Raw genomic sequence first — 16,488 nt, forward strand, 5'->3', positions numbered from 1 at the left:
ATCAATGTACATTAACATTAACCACCTTTCACTCAAGCTTTTACAGACTCAGGTGATAAAGGCACTCTAACCCAGGATGAATAACACAATGATGACAAGGACAATTAATGAACACATTACAAACAGATCACTTTTATTAACAGTGCCAATTCATGGTAACACCTGAGCTGAAAAATCTTTGGTATTGAGACAGCACTTCTTGCATTGATAAGAGTTTGATTCAACACACTTAAGATATTGTACAACTATTAAGAACACAATTTTCCATAATAATATATTAAGTAAACTTTGTTCTTCAATTAGACAAAATAAAGACAAACATTTAAAGCAAAACCATTACCTCACCAGACTGACAATGGCCTGTTTATTATTTCACACTTCATATTCATATTTCACACTTTCATAACATTTTCTATTTTCTTTCATATTTTCAAAATCACAACAAAAGTGCTTCAGTTGTATACACCACATCCACTCTGAGTTTTTGTATGGCTCCAAAAGAAAGACCTCTCAAGGAAATCACATGTCCTTCAAAACAAATAAAACAAACTTCCTTCATTCCGTCATATTCCCTGAGTCATCGATGTGCTGTTTTCACAAACCTGGACAACCGGTTCCTAGACTGATGACAAGGATCCGCACAGCATGAAAAAGATCAGAATTCTGTGTTGTCCATATAGCTCCCTCCCGTGGTAATCCGAAAGAAGTATTCTTGACATGGCAGATACACATTGATCACTTCATCTTGGCCGGCTCCTGTGAACCTAGAATAGTAGAGAACAGAACATTTTCCTTGGGAGAGTGTTTCATGACAAGATAGAGAGGCCCTAGCAATGAGATGTAGGTGTGGGTGAGTGGAAGAATTTAGTAAAAATAAATTGGATCATCAGTTATCTGTTGATTTAACTTTCTGAATATACTTAATTTAATTGTTAACAAGTCTGTAACACTTTACAGATGGTACATGAATTATCATGAATTTATGATTTGTGTATTACTTTATTCCTTAATATTTTATGAATCATTTGGAATTGACATGAGTTCATAGTCTGTCATTCGTGATCTCATACATGAACAAGTATAAAGCAAAATAAAGTCTTTAACTGAACCCATCTCGCAGTTTGTGGACTGTCATATTAAATCATTAGTCTCAACCTTACCATCTTATTTACAGGATACGACTGATTTTCTGAATAAATTGCAAAATGTCGTGATATCTGAGAATGACTTGTTGTGTACGATGGATGTGACCAGTCTATATACCAACATTCCCCATGATCTAGGCCTATGTGCTTTAGAGAGTTATCTTGCATGCAGAGAACATGATCAGCCTTCAACTAAATCTCTTTGGGAAATGGCACACATAGTTTTGACAATGAATTACTTTAGATTCGAAGAGACCTTTTACCATCAAATCAAGGGCACAGCCATGGGTTCTCCCTTCGCACCCAATTATGCGAACTTGTTCATGGGGAAATTCGAAAGTGACTTTGTTTATAAAGACAATGAGTTTGGTCAATATATTAAATGTTGGTTCTGATTCAAGATATATTCTTTGTTTTCAGTGGGACGGTTGAGCCTCTGCTTCAGCTCCATACGTATTTAAATTCAAGACTTAGCTCTATCAAATTTTCCCTTGAATTTAGCATGGATAAAATATCATTTTTGGATGTTGAAGTTCAGAAAGTTGGGAAGACTCTAAAAACGACAGTTTTTCGCAAGGTCACTGACCGAAATAGCTTTTTACTTTCTAGTAGCTATCATCCACCCCCATGAAGAGAAGTCTCCCTTACAGCCAATTTTTACGTGTTCGCAGAATATGCGACACTGATGAGGATTTTGAAACCCAAGCCAAAATTGTTTATGATCGTTTCCTTGAAAAGGGTTATGCAAAAACAAATTTAGACTCCTGTTTACAAAAGGCCTGCAGCTCTGCGCGCAAAACTCTTCTGGAGAAGAAAGCTAGGACTGAGGAGGCGCCGCAGCTGGTCTTTGTTAATACTTTTTCTCCGTTTTCTAGCAATATCAAATCAATTGTTAAAAACATTGGCATGTTCTGTCTAGTGATCCACAGATAGGCCAGTCCTTCAATAATACTCCTCGTTTCGCCTATAAAAGGTCCCGAAATTTGAGAGATGCATTGGTCAAAGCTGACGTGCACACTGCATCCTCCAATTGGCTCTCTAATCTCCCCCCTGGCAATTTTCCCTGCCGTAACTGTGTCAATTGCAATGCAATGATAAAAGGAGACACATTTGTACATCCACGCACCGGCAGGAAATTCTCCGTGAGAGGGAGAATATCCTGTCGGACGTCCTTTGTCGTTTACCTGTTGAAGTGCCCGTGCGGCTTCTGTTATGTAGGGAAAACCACCAGAGAACTTCGTACACGTGTCACTGAACATAAAAGTAACATACGAAATAAAGATGAAAAATCCCCAGTGGCAAGACATTTTAATAACAATAATCATGATATTTGTATGCTGAAATTTCAGGGCATTGAACTTGTACATAAGCCTAGGAGGGGTGGAGATAGGGGGCGTCTCCTGCTTCAGAGAGAGGCCTTTTGGATTCATGAACTGCAGACAGTCCAACCTGGTGGCCTTAATGAAGAACTGGCCCTACAGTGCTTCCTCTGAGTTTGTTATTTCATGTTTTGTAATATATTTTGCTATTTTTTTATTTTATTTTTTTTTCTATTTTGTATAATTGTTGACTTGCATATTGTCCTATTTAGGCACATTATTGATAAAATTCAGAATATTCATGTTTGCTATGACTTGTGCGCCTAATTGGCAATTTGGTGACGTAACCTATCTGTACCTGTTATTAGTTACACCTGCCCTATCCTCCCCAAGACGCTGAGGACGGCTGTTAGCCGAAACGCGTCCGTCTTGGTTCATGCTTTCAAGTCAATAAAATAATAAGATTTATTCGAGAGTGCGTTTATTTTGCTTTATACTAGTTTTTGTTTTTACGCACCCAAAGACTCTAATATTCGGAGTTTGAGCGCATCCGCTTTTCAGATCTCATACATGAACAAAGCATTAGGTACGGTAGGCAAATTATTAACGATTATGATTCATTAAGAATGATCATGATGATTTATTTTTTTGCTAAAAATCATCAAATTCTGCTCAAATTTATAAATTAGGAATACAATCCAACTATACTAGTCATGCTTTATCTTCATTTTATATATTCCTATCCATTTAAATGGTACCCTGAAATCCTGGAAGCCTTCGACATTCTCTTCTCAGTGGCAGTGATGAATTAGTACACAGTATGCATGAGACCTAACAGTGTTCAAATTTAGAAAAGAAAAAAAAAAGTCACTCACTTGTCTCTCATGTGCAGGAGGCGGCCTGTGTGCAGGTGCGTGCCCCTGCAGGTTGGCATGTAGATGGGCATCCCGTGGGTGTCTGTGAGCGTGAGTGGGCTCATGCCATACAGGTCTCTGTGTAGCACCTGGTGGTCTGTGGCCCGGTGGCATGTGCACTGGGTGTCTGTGCCCAACCGGCACTGCGCCGGCAGGAGGCACGCCGCCCGCTCTAGCGTGCTGCTGCTGCTTCCGCTCTTTGGGCAGCGCCTGGAACTGGAGGGGCTGCAGCACCGGGGGTGGCGTTGGCGGCCGGTGGGCCGCATTGTTGGTGCTCTGGTTGGCTGCGGGACGCTGGGCAGGCTGGGCCGCCTGGGTGGTGTTGTGGTTGGCTGCGGGACGCTGGGCAGGCTGGGCCGCCTGGGTGCGGGGCTGCTGCCGTGCCTGGGGTCCGGCGTTCAGAAGAGCCGCCTGGGTCTGCTCGTTCCGGTTGGCGAAGGGGTTGGCGTGGCGGGTGTGATGCTGAAGAGTGGCCTGCGTGAGCGGAGCGGGCTGGCTTGGGCCGGTTCTGACCGGAACCTGAGTGCCGGGCCCCTGTGGAGCGGTCTGCCTTTGCTCAGGCCTACTCTGGACAAGTGCGTGGGAGCGCACCTGGCTTACCTGAGGAGGAGGCTGATGATTCTGGGGCTGAGCGGCTGAGGTTTGGGGCACATTTAGCACCTGTGCTGTAGCTGATCTTGCCGCAGCATTGGCCATTTGGCCAGCGTGAGTGGTCGTGTTGTGGCTTTGTGAGGGCCGGCTGTGCTGTTGGCTAGCATGAGGCTGAGAGCCGCTCAGGACCTGCGGTGCTCTCTGTCTCTGAGCGTTGGGGTCCATGAAGGAAGGGCTGTGGTCCTCCCTCCGGTCATTCGCTCTCTGGGCCTCTCGCCCTGGTGCTCTGCCCCCCCTCTCACCTGGTCTGGACGTCTGCGCGGGCCGTCCACTGGATGGAGCTGGCGGAAAGGGCCGGGGTTGCTGGCCAGAGGACTGGGAATCAGCGCTGCTGCTGGTGGACGAGACTGATGGACGTGCCTGCTGGCTGGGGTACGCCGGAGTTCCCCGCAACGTGTCCCAAGGCCTCTGGCGGTGCCTTGCGCTAGGTTCCACAGGACCAGGAGAGTCGCGGGGATCGCCGTCCCTTGTCCTGGATCTACTCTGAGCATGGTCCGAATGCCGGAGACTGCGATCTGTTGAGGGCTGTCTGCTGGTACTACGGTGGCCAGTGTGGGTCACATCAGTCGGACGCGACTGACGTGCCTGAGCAAAGTCATTGTGGACGTGGGGGTCACTCCTTGCAGATCTCTGAGCTGCATAGCCGTACGGTGGGGGTTGTCTGGCTTCAGCCACATCTGGCTCAAACGCAGGATTGACATGCGAGTGACCAGTCTGTATGAGGCCATCCTGATGGGAATTCTGATGGGAATTCTGATGGAACCTAGCCACAGAGCTCACATTGTTCTGGGGTAATGTGTTGGCTTGCTGGGCACTGAGGGCCACAATCTCCTGACGGCCTGGGGATGGCGGTGGGTATGCGTTCAAGTTCACATTGACAGTTTGAGGCAGCGTATTGGCACTCTGTTGGTCAGTCCTTGGCAAGGTGTTCAAGTTGACATGAACCGTAGGCTGTGAGGTACCAGCTGGCATTTGGCCAGTCTGTATGAGAATGTTTGGATTCTGCTGGCCAGAGTTTGGAAACAAATTGTTATTCTGGTGACCACTGTAGCCATTACTAATGTCAATTGGGTTCCCATTGGTCGTTGTGTTTCCCATGCGATGTGGTGTGCCATTACTGAGGTGGCCATTTTGTTGAATGCCATTGTTTGTGTTGTTGTTGTTAAGTCCATTGTGTGGCCGGTCGGTTGTCCCATTTGGCTGACGGTAACTTAACTGAGGCATGTTATGCAGTGGTGGGTCAGGTGCGGTTTCTGCTCGGACGTTGGCTGGAGGTGGACGAGCCTAAGGGCAGATCAAAGGCATGAGATCGTTTTTAAAATGCAGATGCAATGTCTTACTCTTGAAATGAAAAATGTTACATACTGTAGTTTTAGATATGTTGCGCTTTTAAATGTGGGACTTCACAAAAACACTTAAAGTGAGAGCGTGTGTAAGGAATAAGCTTGAGAAAGAGAGAAAACTACATGTATGTCACCATCCCTAGAGTAGAGTGTAAGAAATAGATTTCTGAAGTGGGTAGGGAATGGAATGTGGAATGGAAGGGCCAAAGGAAATATGGAAGAGGAAAGAGGAGGAGAAGTAGGAAGTGAATCAAAGCAAGCATATAAACACACGCGCACACGCACTCGCACACGCACACGCACACGCACACACACACACATATTAAGGTTGCAAGCTATATAACTGACGAGAGCATTCATGGAAAACAAGCTTGTACAAGCTGTTTTGCTGGTCTTACCACAGGGTCTGTCTTTTGGAGACTGATGGCATCACGTAGCCTCCTATCCACTGTGAGATATAAAAACATTGGGTTACATGGAGTGAATCTGTAGGGAGCTATTTAAGTTATTAAATTATCTTTCATTGACCCCAGTGTTGCTTTAGTATACTTGATACTCAACCTCAAGTAAACAAACGTAAATGCAAATCTCAGATGTAGACCAACTGTTGTGTGTATAAATCGCTGGCAATGCCAGAAGACGAAGGACACATACTGTTCCTTTGACGTAGCAGCACTATAATGATCACAATGATGATGACGATGACGATGAAACAGGCGATAACAATTCCTGCCACCTCTCCACCATTCAGGCACGTAGCTGAGAGAGAAGGAAACAGGAAGCAGAAATCATACAGTCAAATCCGACCACAGATACAGACAACAGGCTGTGGAATGCCCGAGTCAAAGGCAAGGCATTTTGATTTTTATCAGGAATGTATTATTATTTTGCCAAGAGAAGATAACATTGGTGATGTCTGCCATTACATGTTTTTAAAAACTCTCATTTTATTTTTTCAGAGGAAGAATTTATTGGAAGCAAAAAGCCATATAACGTAGGTGGTGCAAAGATTCAAGACCAAATTCATCTCATTTCTCTCAACAGCCTCTTTCATACACAACTGGTGCGAACTCACCAACGACAGACACATCTGTCTCCTGCTGTGACGAGCCCCCGGTGATGGAGTTCTGCGCCGTGCAGACGTACTGGCCGCTCGAGTCGGACGAGGAGATCTGCAGAGCGAGCGAGCCCGTGCTGGACTGGCTGGAGGAGACGGCTTGGCCGTCGTGTTGCCACGAGAACGTGGCAGGGGGAAGAGACTCCGAGGCGCAGGTGATCTCCAACGCCTGGCCCACCACTGCATCCCCACCTCCCACGCATTCTTCTGCCTCCTTGGTCAGCGTTGGGGTGTCTGGACCATCTACATACAGTACATCAAGCACAGAGAGAGAAGGGCATTGCCACGATCATCACATTAGCTCAGTAAAAATGTAATCATCTGAAGCACACAGACTTTACTGAACTACTGGGATCTCAATACTGAAGAGCACCAGAGGGCCACCCTGTAGAAAACCCTAGCAGCACTCCTACAAACGATTTCCCCCCCAAACAATCATCATATGTTGTATTGGCATCATGCAAGATGAGTTATGGATATTTCACTGTCTAATAAGTGGCCCACAAACTCAGCTATCATGTCTCAAATCTGCTTTCGGCCAACTAAACCACTGCTCCCCAGCAACTCCCGCAGCGCAATACAAACACCCATTTCCCGTTTCTATACATAGGAGGGAGTGGAGGCTATGAATGCACTATTCATGAGGTTTTCCTGTTATAACAAAGCATTATGTCAGTGAGAATGCAGCTGCATTCTCAGCTGCAGCTGAGTGATGTAGGGCAGCGGTAGCAGAGCCTCCTGACTAACGGTCAGCCCCGTGTTCAAATCCCTCTGTCACTTTGGATAAAAAAGCCTGTAAAATACTAGTCACTTTACTTTCATTCAGACTTGAGGTTCACGCCTGCTGCAGACAGCGCTGTGATTTGTTGTTTACTCACAATAAACAGTAAGACTAATCGTTGTCGTCCGGGCGCTGACCGGGTTGCTGACGGTGCAGCTGTAGTCTCCGGTGTCGTCTCTCCTGGCCGGGTTGATCACGAGGGTGCCGCCGGAGATGGTGATGCGGTCGCCGGAGGTCAGGGCCGTGCCCCCTCGCCCCCAGGACACAGTGGTCTGAGTGCCGGCCGAAAAGGTGCACCGGATGGTCACGTTCCGCCCCTCCACTGCCACAGACGGATCCACACTCAGGCTCACCCCTGCCACAGCGACTGAGAGAGTGTGACAAAACAGAGAACCAAATAAGGCATTCACAATAAGATTGAGGAATATTTCTTTAAGGGGAGAGTCAATGCTGACATTTTGAGACATGATTCCTCAGTCCATCTGAAACCATTGAGAGTTTTCTGACGATGTTCTCAGAGGGCACTGCTGTGATATCTGAGTCTAGCTGCAATACAGTTAGGTGGATCAATAACTTAGTTTAATTCCCCAATTATGATTATTACTTCTGTAACAACAGCTAGGCTATAACTAGTGTAGTATCATTAGGCCAAGTAGTAGTAGTACTAGTAGTACATTCATCCTTTACATTTATTCATTTAGCAGCCACTTTTATCCTAAGCTACTTACTAAGCAGCCATTGAAGTAGTACAAGATCAATTAAGATGTGGAGGAGCCCTGCAAACAGTCCCATAAAGAAGGGAACTGGGGACAAAACTGGAATAAAGACTGACGCCTCACCAAACACCTTCAGCTCCACTGAGCGTGAGTTTTGGATGAGGCCTGTGGTGTCACTGGGTGTCACAACGACGGTATAGTTCCCTGCGTCGCGCAGCTCCGCGGTGATGATCTCGAGCCGAGTGGCCGTGAGGCTGACCCGACCGGTGTAATCGCCGTTGACCACTGGCCCCGCGGAGGTCCAAGTCCCGATCGCTCCACCACCTGGTGCGAGCCATTGCGTGGTGAAAATGGCTGACAAGGTTATGATCGAGAACTCTGCTGGCGCTCCCGACGTGGCCAGCACCGGAGCAGTTGCAAAGTTGATTTCAACAGGATCCTGAGAATACCCACACTTGAGCCAGGCTGAGAGAAAGAGAGCGAGAGAGAGAGAGAGAATTTAAATAATACAAAAAAATACAAAAAAGTGGTTAACATCTATTCAACTCAGGATGCAGACAGATATCTAGCTAGGAGAGGCTACAGTCAGACACTAATGCATCTGTGCTCTAAGACAATTTTCCACCCAGGTGGACAATTAAAGACTTAAAGACTATTCTATTCTAAGTAATTCAAGTCAGTTGTGGTAATACAATTTTCCACAATTGCTCAAACACAAAACCCAATTTCTGAACCAAATGCTCAGTTGCCTGAACAATTTATTGAATTGATAACTCTTTTGGCAAAATCAAAACAGTTCTAAAAACACAATTTGCAGATCTCATAGAGTATTTTTGCACAACTCTAAACACACTAATGCAATAAAGCACATTTTGCACATTTTGGTAAATGGCAAAATAAACAAAGACAACAACTCTGCATTGGTCATGCAAATGATGTGGCATAGCCAAAATAAGCTAGTGCAAACCGGTTGCTGAACAGTCCAGCTTCATATCATCAACAGACATAAACTCAGTGAAGCATTTGAGCGCACTATAGGCAGTAAACTGCATTTACACTGAAATGTCTGTGATTTCCAGTATACACAATTGCTCAAGTATATTTGTTAAAAAATCTTCCACCCTTTCCTCAAAACTGTAAACACCATCCCATTTTTACTTTGTTTGAGTTATTTCTTGCTTTGTTTTGTTTTTATAGATGCATTTACTGTAAACCATAACGGTTTTTCCTAGAGCTATATGTTCTGGCCTGAAAACTGTGATGTAATATGAAATGACTGCTCAGTACTGTTTTAATTTGGACTGTTTTGTGAATGATCTGAAGACATTATTTGGTTTGAGCACAGGTTCAACTGTTTTGTGAATGTAGTTTGAGATTTGGGTTGTGTGTTTACAGTTTTGGGGAAAGGGTGGAAGGTTTCAAAAAGTGTGTTTTGGCAATTGTGAAAAACTGTAATAGATGTCAACAAGCTAATGTGTGGCCACAGTAGGCTGGGTGAACCCTGCCTGACCTGTCGGCGAATTTGGATTTCACTCAGCAGCTCAGGCTGGAAACCTGCACATATACTGTATCTCCTCTGTTCCCTGCCAAAACCTTTGGCTCCAATCACAAACTAGCTTATCCAAAAGATGCACTGGATCGTTGGTCTGATTGGTTTAAGGATTATCCAAACATACATAGTCATGATTTGAATGATGCCAATAGAGCTTGACAGTCCCACCCCATCCTCCGAGAGAGCACGCCTCTCGTGCAGTAGAAATAAAGTGCAGACTCCCCATACTAATGTTCAATCTTAAAAGATTGAGCATACAGTAGTATGGTGATAGCCAGATCATGGCCACAGTGAATTAACATGTAAAGCTAAACACTAAACTCCCACCCATAGATGAACATGTGGGTAACGCCTACTCACAGATACAGAGCTATAAAAACTGGGTATGTCCTGGCTCCCAACAGACCATTCAAAAGGCAAGAATGTAAGCTAACTGGTTCTGTGATGTGACTTGTGACTTCTCTGTTGTTTTCATTTCCAAGATGTTTCGTGTCCTAATTACCCCTGCAGAAGAGATTAGATCTACAAAGTACCTTATCCGGTCAGCAAAATGTGCAAGCGCAGTTACAGTCAGGAAGGAAATGATGTCTTACCGATCAAAAAAACAGTCACAGCAGCCGACGTTGGGGTCATTTCGACCAGTGTTGGCTAAAGGGAGAGAAACTATCAGCTGAATTAAGGCAGTACGGCGAGTAGATTCAGCTAAGTTGCTAGGCATGAAAAGTTGATTTGTTTACTCACACTCTATCTCTGTCTTACTAACTCACAACTAAAAGCATGTACTCAACCATTATTGCCTGTTTTTGCCAAACGTAACAAAATAAATGACTCACCAATGAGCTTCTTTATCCTTCATTATTGTGGTTACAGCAGTGAGGTGTACAAATGGTTACTATTTCATGGAGGTACAAGATAGTTTCTTTGCACTTCCTGTTTCTTACCTGAAACTACCTTATCAGCCCCACCTACTATCTTAAACAGGCAATGACACAGATCTGGGTGGGGCCCACCAAAACTATGGGTGGAGACCTGTTACACAGCAGTAGCTGTCTGACTGCATTCTGAAGCCATGTTCATATTTTATGCTTGTGTTATTTGCATTTGTATGGATGTTAAAAGAATAAATAAAGAAAATAAAGATGTTAATAAAAAATAAAAAATAATACTCTATTGAATGTCTGAGTGTGCTGCTTTGAAAATTGTCATCTTGTACATTTCCATTTGATACAGTAAATCTCATCCACAGATGTTTTTCATTGCCATTGACCATATTCACACACTTGCTTGCCGATTTTTGTAACATCCATCAAATGAGACCTGTAACACAGCATAGATATTGAGGTATCACAATATTTTGAGCTGCACATGGTATTGTAATTGGTATGAGAGGTTAAAAGAACAACCATAGTACGAACAATAACAATGTTTATAGGAAGAAAATAAAGATGTAAATAAAAATAAAAAATAATACTTTATTGAATGCCTGAGTGTCCTGCTTTGAAAATGGTCATTTTGTACATTTCCATTTGATATACTGTACCTCATCCACAGATGTCTTTCATTGCCATTGACCATAATCACACACCTGCTTGCCTTTTTTGCTACATCCATCAAATGAGACATGTAACACAGCATAGATATTGACATATCACAACATTTTGAGCTGCACATGCCATTCTAACTCCTATTCTCAAAACCTGTTTTTGTCTCGCACTACCTTTCAGTGATTATGCCATGGTTAAATTGCATGCATTTGTGTCAGCTAACACTCAACTGTGACTATGTTATTGTACAGACTGATAGTTCAAGTTCAAGTTCACGTCCAAATGTATTTGTATCACATCATCATACACAATGGTCATTCGATGTGCTTTACATTTCAATCAATATACAACATAGAAGTGAGGGTCAAAAGTATTTGACAATGCTAAAGTTGATTAAAAAAGGAATATAAAATTATCCTTGGCCTTTGGAATTAAAATAGCTCCACATCATCATACCCTTTACAGATAGGCCTATGGTGTTTTTCATCTGGTTTGATTTGCATTGAGCTCAAAGAGAATGATAGTAAGTAAGTAAGTAAGTAAAATTTATTTATAAAGCACATTTAAACACAGCTTTCACTGACCAAAGTGCTGTACAGAGTAAAAATATATAAATAAAGAAAAATAAGGCAAAAAAGGAAGCAGACAGACACAGATCAACAATAACAGCAGGAGACAAACACAGGCGACAAGTGCAAAGTTACAGACAAGACAAAACAGGCAAAACATTTAGGGAGCTGAGAAGGATAAGGTAAAAAGGTGGGTTTTGAGCCTAGACTTAAAAACACAGATGGAGGAAGCATTTTTAATGTCCAGGGGCAAGTTGTTCCACAGCCGTGGCGCAGCTACTGCAAAGGCTCGGTCACCTTTTTGTTTGAGCCTTGACCGGGGCACATGGAGGAGAGCTTTATTATTTGACCTGAGAGACCTGGAGGCTTGCTGCAGGTGGAGAAGGTCAGTGATGTAGCTCGGGGCTTGCCCATTTAGAGCTTTAAAAACAAACAGAAGGACCTTGAACTGGACTCTAAAATTAATAGGGAGCCAATGCAAGGAAGCCAGGACTGGGGTAATGTGGGCATGTTTCTTGGTACCTGTCAGCAGTCTAGCAGCTGCATTTTGGACCATCTGGAGTCGATTGAGTAAGGACTGGGGGAGGCCTAGATATAGAGAGTTGCAGTAGTCCAACCGTGATGTAATAAATGCGTGGATGACTTTTTCTAGGTCATTAAATGACAGGGAAGGCTTAATTTTGGCAATCACTCTTAGTTGGTAAAAGCTATTTTTGACAACAGCACAGATTTGTTTGTCAAAACAAAGGTCTGAATCAAGAATGACACCTAGGTCTCTAGCATAGGACTTAACATGTGGGGCAAGGTGATCTAGATGACTGACAAGTGTGTGTCTTGATTTGGAAGGGCCAAAAACCATAACTTCTGTCTTGTCGCTGTTTAGCTGGAGGAAGTTGTTTGCCATCCAGCCTTTAATATCATCCAGACAGTCCAGGAGAGGCTGAAGGGAGTCTCTAGACTTCAGTGGCAGATAAAGTTGTGAGTCGTCTGCATAGAAGTGAAATGATATGTTGTGTTTTCTGATAATGTTGCCTAGTGGGAGCATATACAGGCAGAAGAGGACTGGTCCAAGGACAGACCCTTGGGGGACACCACAGGAAACTGAGGCAGTGGATGAGAAGAACTGGCTTAAAGATACTGAGAAAGTCCTGTGTTTCAAATAAGAGCTGAACCATTGAAGGACTGTGCCTTTGATGCCAACCCACTGTTCAAGGCGGCTCAGAAGAGTGTTATGGTCCACTGTATCGAAGGCAGCACTAAGGTCCAATAAAACCAGGATAGCACTATCACCTGAGTCTAATGTGAGTAACAGGTCATTTGTCACCTTTAGCAAAGCTGTTTCGGTGCTGTGACGAGCTTTAAAACCTGACTGAAAGGGTTCCAACAATTCATTCAAGTCTAAAAAAGGTTGCAGTTGTGACAGGACAACCTTTTCCAGCACTTTTGAGATAAAAGGGAGCTTAGAAATGGGGCGGTAATTTTTTAGACACTTAGTATCCAGGTTAGGTTTTTTAAGCAGAGGCTGGACGACCGCATGCTTAAAACATGAGGGGACGGTGCCAGCAACTAGGCAAGAATTTATGATGGTTTGGATACTGGGGCCAACGGTATCAAAACTATCCTTAATGATACGGGAGGGGACAACATCATAAGGGGAAGATGTGGGTTTCATATGCAGCACTATGTCCCTCAACTCTGATAAAGAAACCTGTTGGAACCTGTCAAAAATAGCTATAGCACCAGGGCAACCAGGTGAGGTGTCAGACAGAGAAGGGTTAAACAAGGATCTAATGTTTTCAATTTTGTCAGTGAAAAACTTTAAGAATTTCTCACAGATGGCAGTGGATGCTTCAGCCTCTGGAGCTAAGCGGGGGTTGATAATAGAGTTGATGGTGCCAAACAAAATTTGGGGTCTGTGAGAATTCTTATTTATGATGTCTGAGAAATGTTTGGCTCTGGCTTTCTTGGCTGCTGCCTGATACCAGCTAATAGGCCATTTGAGCTTTTGTATATGTGTGAACAGATTCAAAACCAAACTATCAAAGATATGTAATGTGTATAGTTAATATTGATATTATATAATTACATAATTATATTATATTAATATCAAAAATACAGTATACAGTGCCTGTACAAAGTATACCCCTCCCCCTTGGAAATTCCCCCTTGTATTGCTTTCCTGTATTGAATTATGGTCAGTACTTGGTGAAAACATTTTTTCAGTATCAAGTGCTCCTGGAAAACCAGCTGGTTTCGGCTCCATCTTGACAGAGAGACACTTCGAAATGTGAACATGTTTTTAAAATTGAGGTTTCAAGAGATATCCACCACCCTGCAGAAGAGTTATCCCACAGACAGAGAGGCACTTTTGAGTGTCACACACAAATTGTCAGACTTTATCATTAATTTGGCTGATGCTTTTGGGCTATGCGTGCTTTCAAAGGAACTGTTCCATTGGATAGGAGGTGATTTATCTGTCATACAGTAGGTGCTACCAGGTCAGGATGAAAGGGAGTTTCCAGGAAATACCGGTGGCCTGCACTGTCCTTCACACAGTATTTCTTACACTGTATTTGCTGTCTTTTCCCAACTCTTGACAATGAAAAAAGGGGGTCTGTTGACCTATACATTTATGTTACAACTAACTATCAAACAGTTTCTATACCCCTGTCTGAGTGTGACCATAAATTATTATTTTATTTGGTGTCAAGTTTTCACAAAGTATTCACCCCCTTGGATATTTACCCCTTTTGTTGACAAGAACCTTTCATGTCAAAGAAAAAGCAGATTTCTATAAAGAAATGTTCATTAATAAAGATTATATATCTACTGTAGAATAAGTGGTTGAGTAAATATTCACCTTTGCATACGTCAATTATTGCCTGGGTTCTTCATCAGTCAAAGCTTTAGTGGAGATAAGCAAAAGAATGTAACTACGACTAAAGTTTGGCCAAAGACATGTGGCAGACTCCAGCATCAAATGGAAGAAGGTTCTAATCATACCATTTGAGCTTTTTATAGAAGAGGTTGACAGGAAGATTCAAATCCGCGTAGCTCTGGGCAGAAGCTGTATTTCGCTGCTAAACTTGCTATAGAAGATTGTTGAAGACCAGTAACCACTCGGTGAGCTGCACATTTTTAAAAACGAACGTTTAGGGGTGTTTTAAAGGGATATTCCGCCATTTTTGGAAATACGCTCATTTTCCACCTCCCCTCGAGCAAAACAATCGATATTTACCTTGTTCCCGTTCATCCAGCCATTCTGTGAGTCTGGCGATACAACTTTTAGCTTCAGCCTAGCATAGATCATTGAATCGGATTAGACCATTAGCTTCTCGCCTGCTAGCTTCATGTTTAAAAGTGACTAAGATTTCTGGTAATTTTCCCATTTAAAACGTGTCTCCTCTCAAGTTGGAAAGTGCAATAAGACCAACTGAAAATGAAACCTGGCGTTTTTCTAGGCTGATTTGACATGGAACTACACTCTCATCTGGCGTAATAATCAAGGCAACTTGCATAGTACTGGCACTACTACTGCTTGTTGTCTATGGGGACTATTTTCAGATGCTGCGTACGATATCACTGCGCCTATGGTACGTTTGCAAGTTGCCTTGATTATTACGCCAGATGAGAGTGTAGTTCCATGTCAAATCAGCCTAGAAAAACGCCAGGTTTCATTTTCAGTTGGTCTTATTGCACTTTCTAACTTGAGAGGAGACACGTTTTAAATGGGAAAATTACCAGAAATCTTAGTCACTTTTAAACATGAAGCTAGCAGGCGAGAAGCTAATGGTCTAATCCGATTCAATGATCTATGCTAGGCTGAAGCTAAAAGTTGTATCGCCAGACTCACAGAATGGCTGGATGAACGGGAACAAGGTAAATATCGATTGTTTTGCTCGAGGGGAGGTGGAAAATGAGCGTATTTCCAAAAATGGCGGAATATCCCTTTAAGGACAGAATAGTCCATGCACAAAGCGAGCAATGTTAAAGCCATACAGAGCTCCACTCTAAAGCTGCAAAATTCCACAAACAGGCTCAATCGTCGAGATTTCGGTGTCAAACACTCGTTTTGCTAGGCAATACAGAATATACTGTACATTAGTTTACTGTATAGGTTACAGATAGTGTCCAAGGTGACAGCTTGTCATTAACTGACTCTGTACCAAACAATGCCACAGAACAGAACAAGATCATTCTGCTTTGAAGCTGATGATGAATCTGATGTGGATGGCATGTTTTATCCTGTTTGTGTGTAAGTCTTATTTTAAACTTTTTGGCTAATATCAACAGTAAGAAAGAACCTGTGGGCAGAGAAGGCAAAAGTATAGGCTAGACGGTTGATTTTATGGGTACACTGGGTTTGTATTGTAGTCAGTTTCTTAATGGGAAACCCATTCCCTCTTCTTAACAATTAAGAACCACCTTCTGGAATGCATAGTTGCAAAAGATTTATAGTTGTTTTGGCTGTTTTGTTGCCCATGCTGAGATGAAAGTAGCCTGGGTTTCCCATACTGCCTTGCGCGGTGATTTCTTTCACGCTGCTAAGGCAGTCTGGAAACTAACGCCCCCATGTTCGCCTGATGTTGGAGGCCAATCACAGAACAGGGGAGAAAGCAAGACCATGAAGAGCTATGCAGAGACGCATTTGATTGACATCCGTGGCGCCCAATGAACGGATCTGGGCATCTTTTCAAATACGAGAAAATTAACGTCTGGTTGCCAGACCACGTCTCATTTGAGAAGTGGGAGGCGTTAGCCAGGCTAAGATGAAAGCGTGATCTAAGCGTGATTATAGGGCCTATGGATAATTAAGGCCTTTACTGTATTTCCGCGC

The 16,488-nt window shown here is 43.3% G+C and overlaps 2 protein-coding genes across 3 annotated transcripts in view; one reads left to right on the forward strand and one right to left on the reverse strand.

Annotated features, from left to right (window-relative positions):
- The window catches only part of si:dkeyp-97a10.2 (uncharacterized), a 360,817-nt gene that overhangs the window by 321,235 nt on the left and 23,094 nt on the right, over positions 1 to 16,488 (forward strand). The window lies entirely within an intron of this gene.
- Positions 113 to 10,953, reverse strand: si:dkeyp-97a10.3 (uncharacterized). 2 transcript variants are annotated; one of them, XM_062538592.1, is made up of 9 exons: positions 10,372 to 10,953; positions 10,132 to 10,201; positions 8,110 to 8,451; positions 7,368 to 7,637; positions 6,448 to 6,732; positions 6,027 to 6,131; positions 5,771 to 5,820; positions 3,340 to 5,313; positions 113 to 764 (listed from the first exon to the last, which is right to left on the reverse strand). In XM_062538592.1, the coding sequence occupies exons 2-9, from the start codon at positions 10,169 to 10,171 to the stop codon at positions 741 to 743; spliced, it is 3,090 nt and encodes a 1,029-aa protein (XP_062394576.1). In that variant the 5' UTR covers positions 10,172 to 10,201; positions 10,372 to 10,953; the 3' UTR covers positions 113 to 740. The 2 variants fall into 2 exon arrangements, with proteins under 2 accessions (XP_062394576.1, XP_062394575.1); XM_062538591.1 differs by having other exon boundaries at positions 10,132 to 10,186; positions 10,372 to 10,946.

This window comes from Sardina pilchardus, chromosome 6 (genome assembly GCF_963854185.1).
Source record: "Sardina pilchardus chromosome 6, fSarPil1.1, whole genome shotgun sequence".
Classification (NCBI taxonomy): domain Eukaryota; kingdom Metazoa; phylum Chordata; class Actinopteri; order Clupeiformes; family Clupeidae; genus Sardina; species Sardina pilchardus.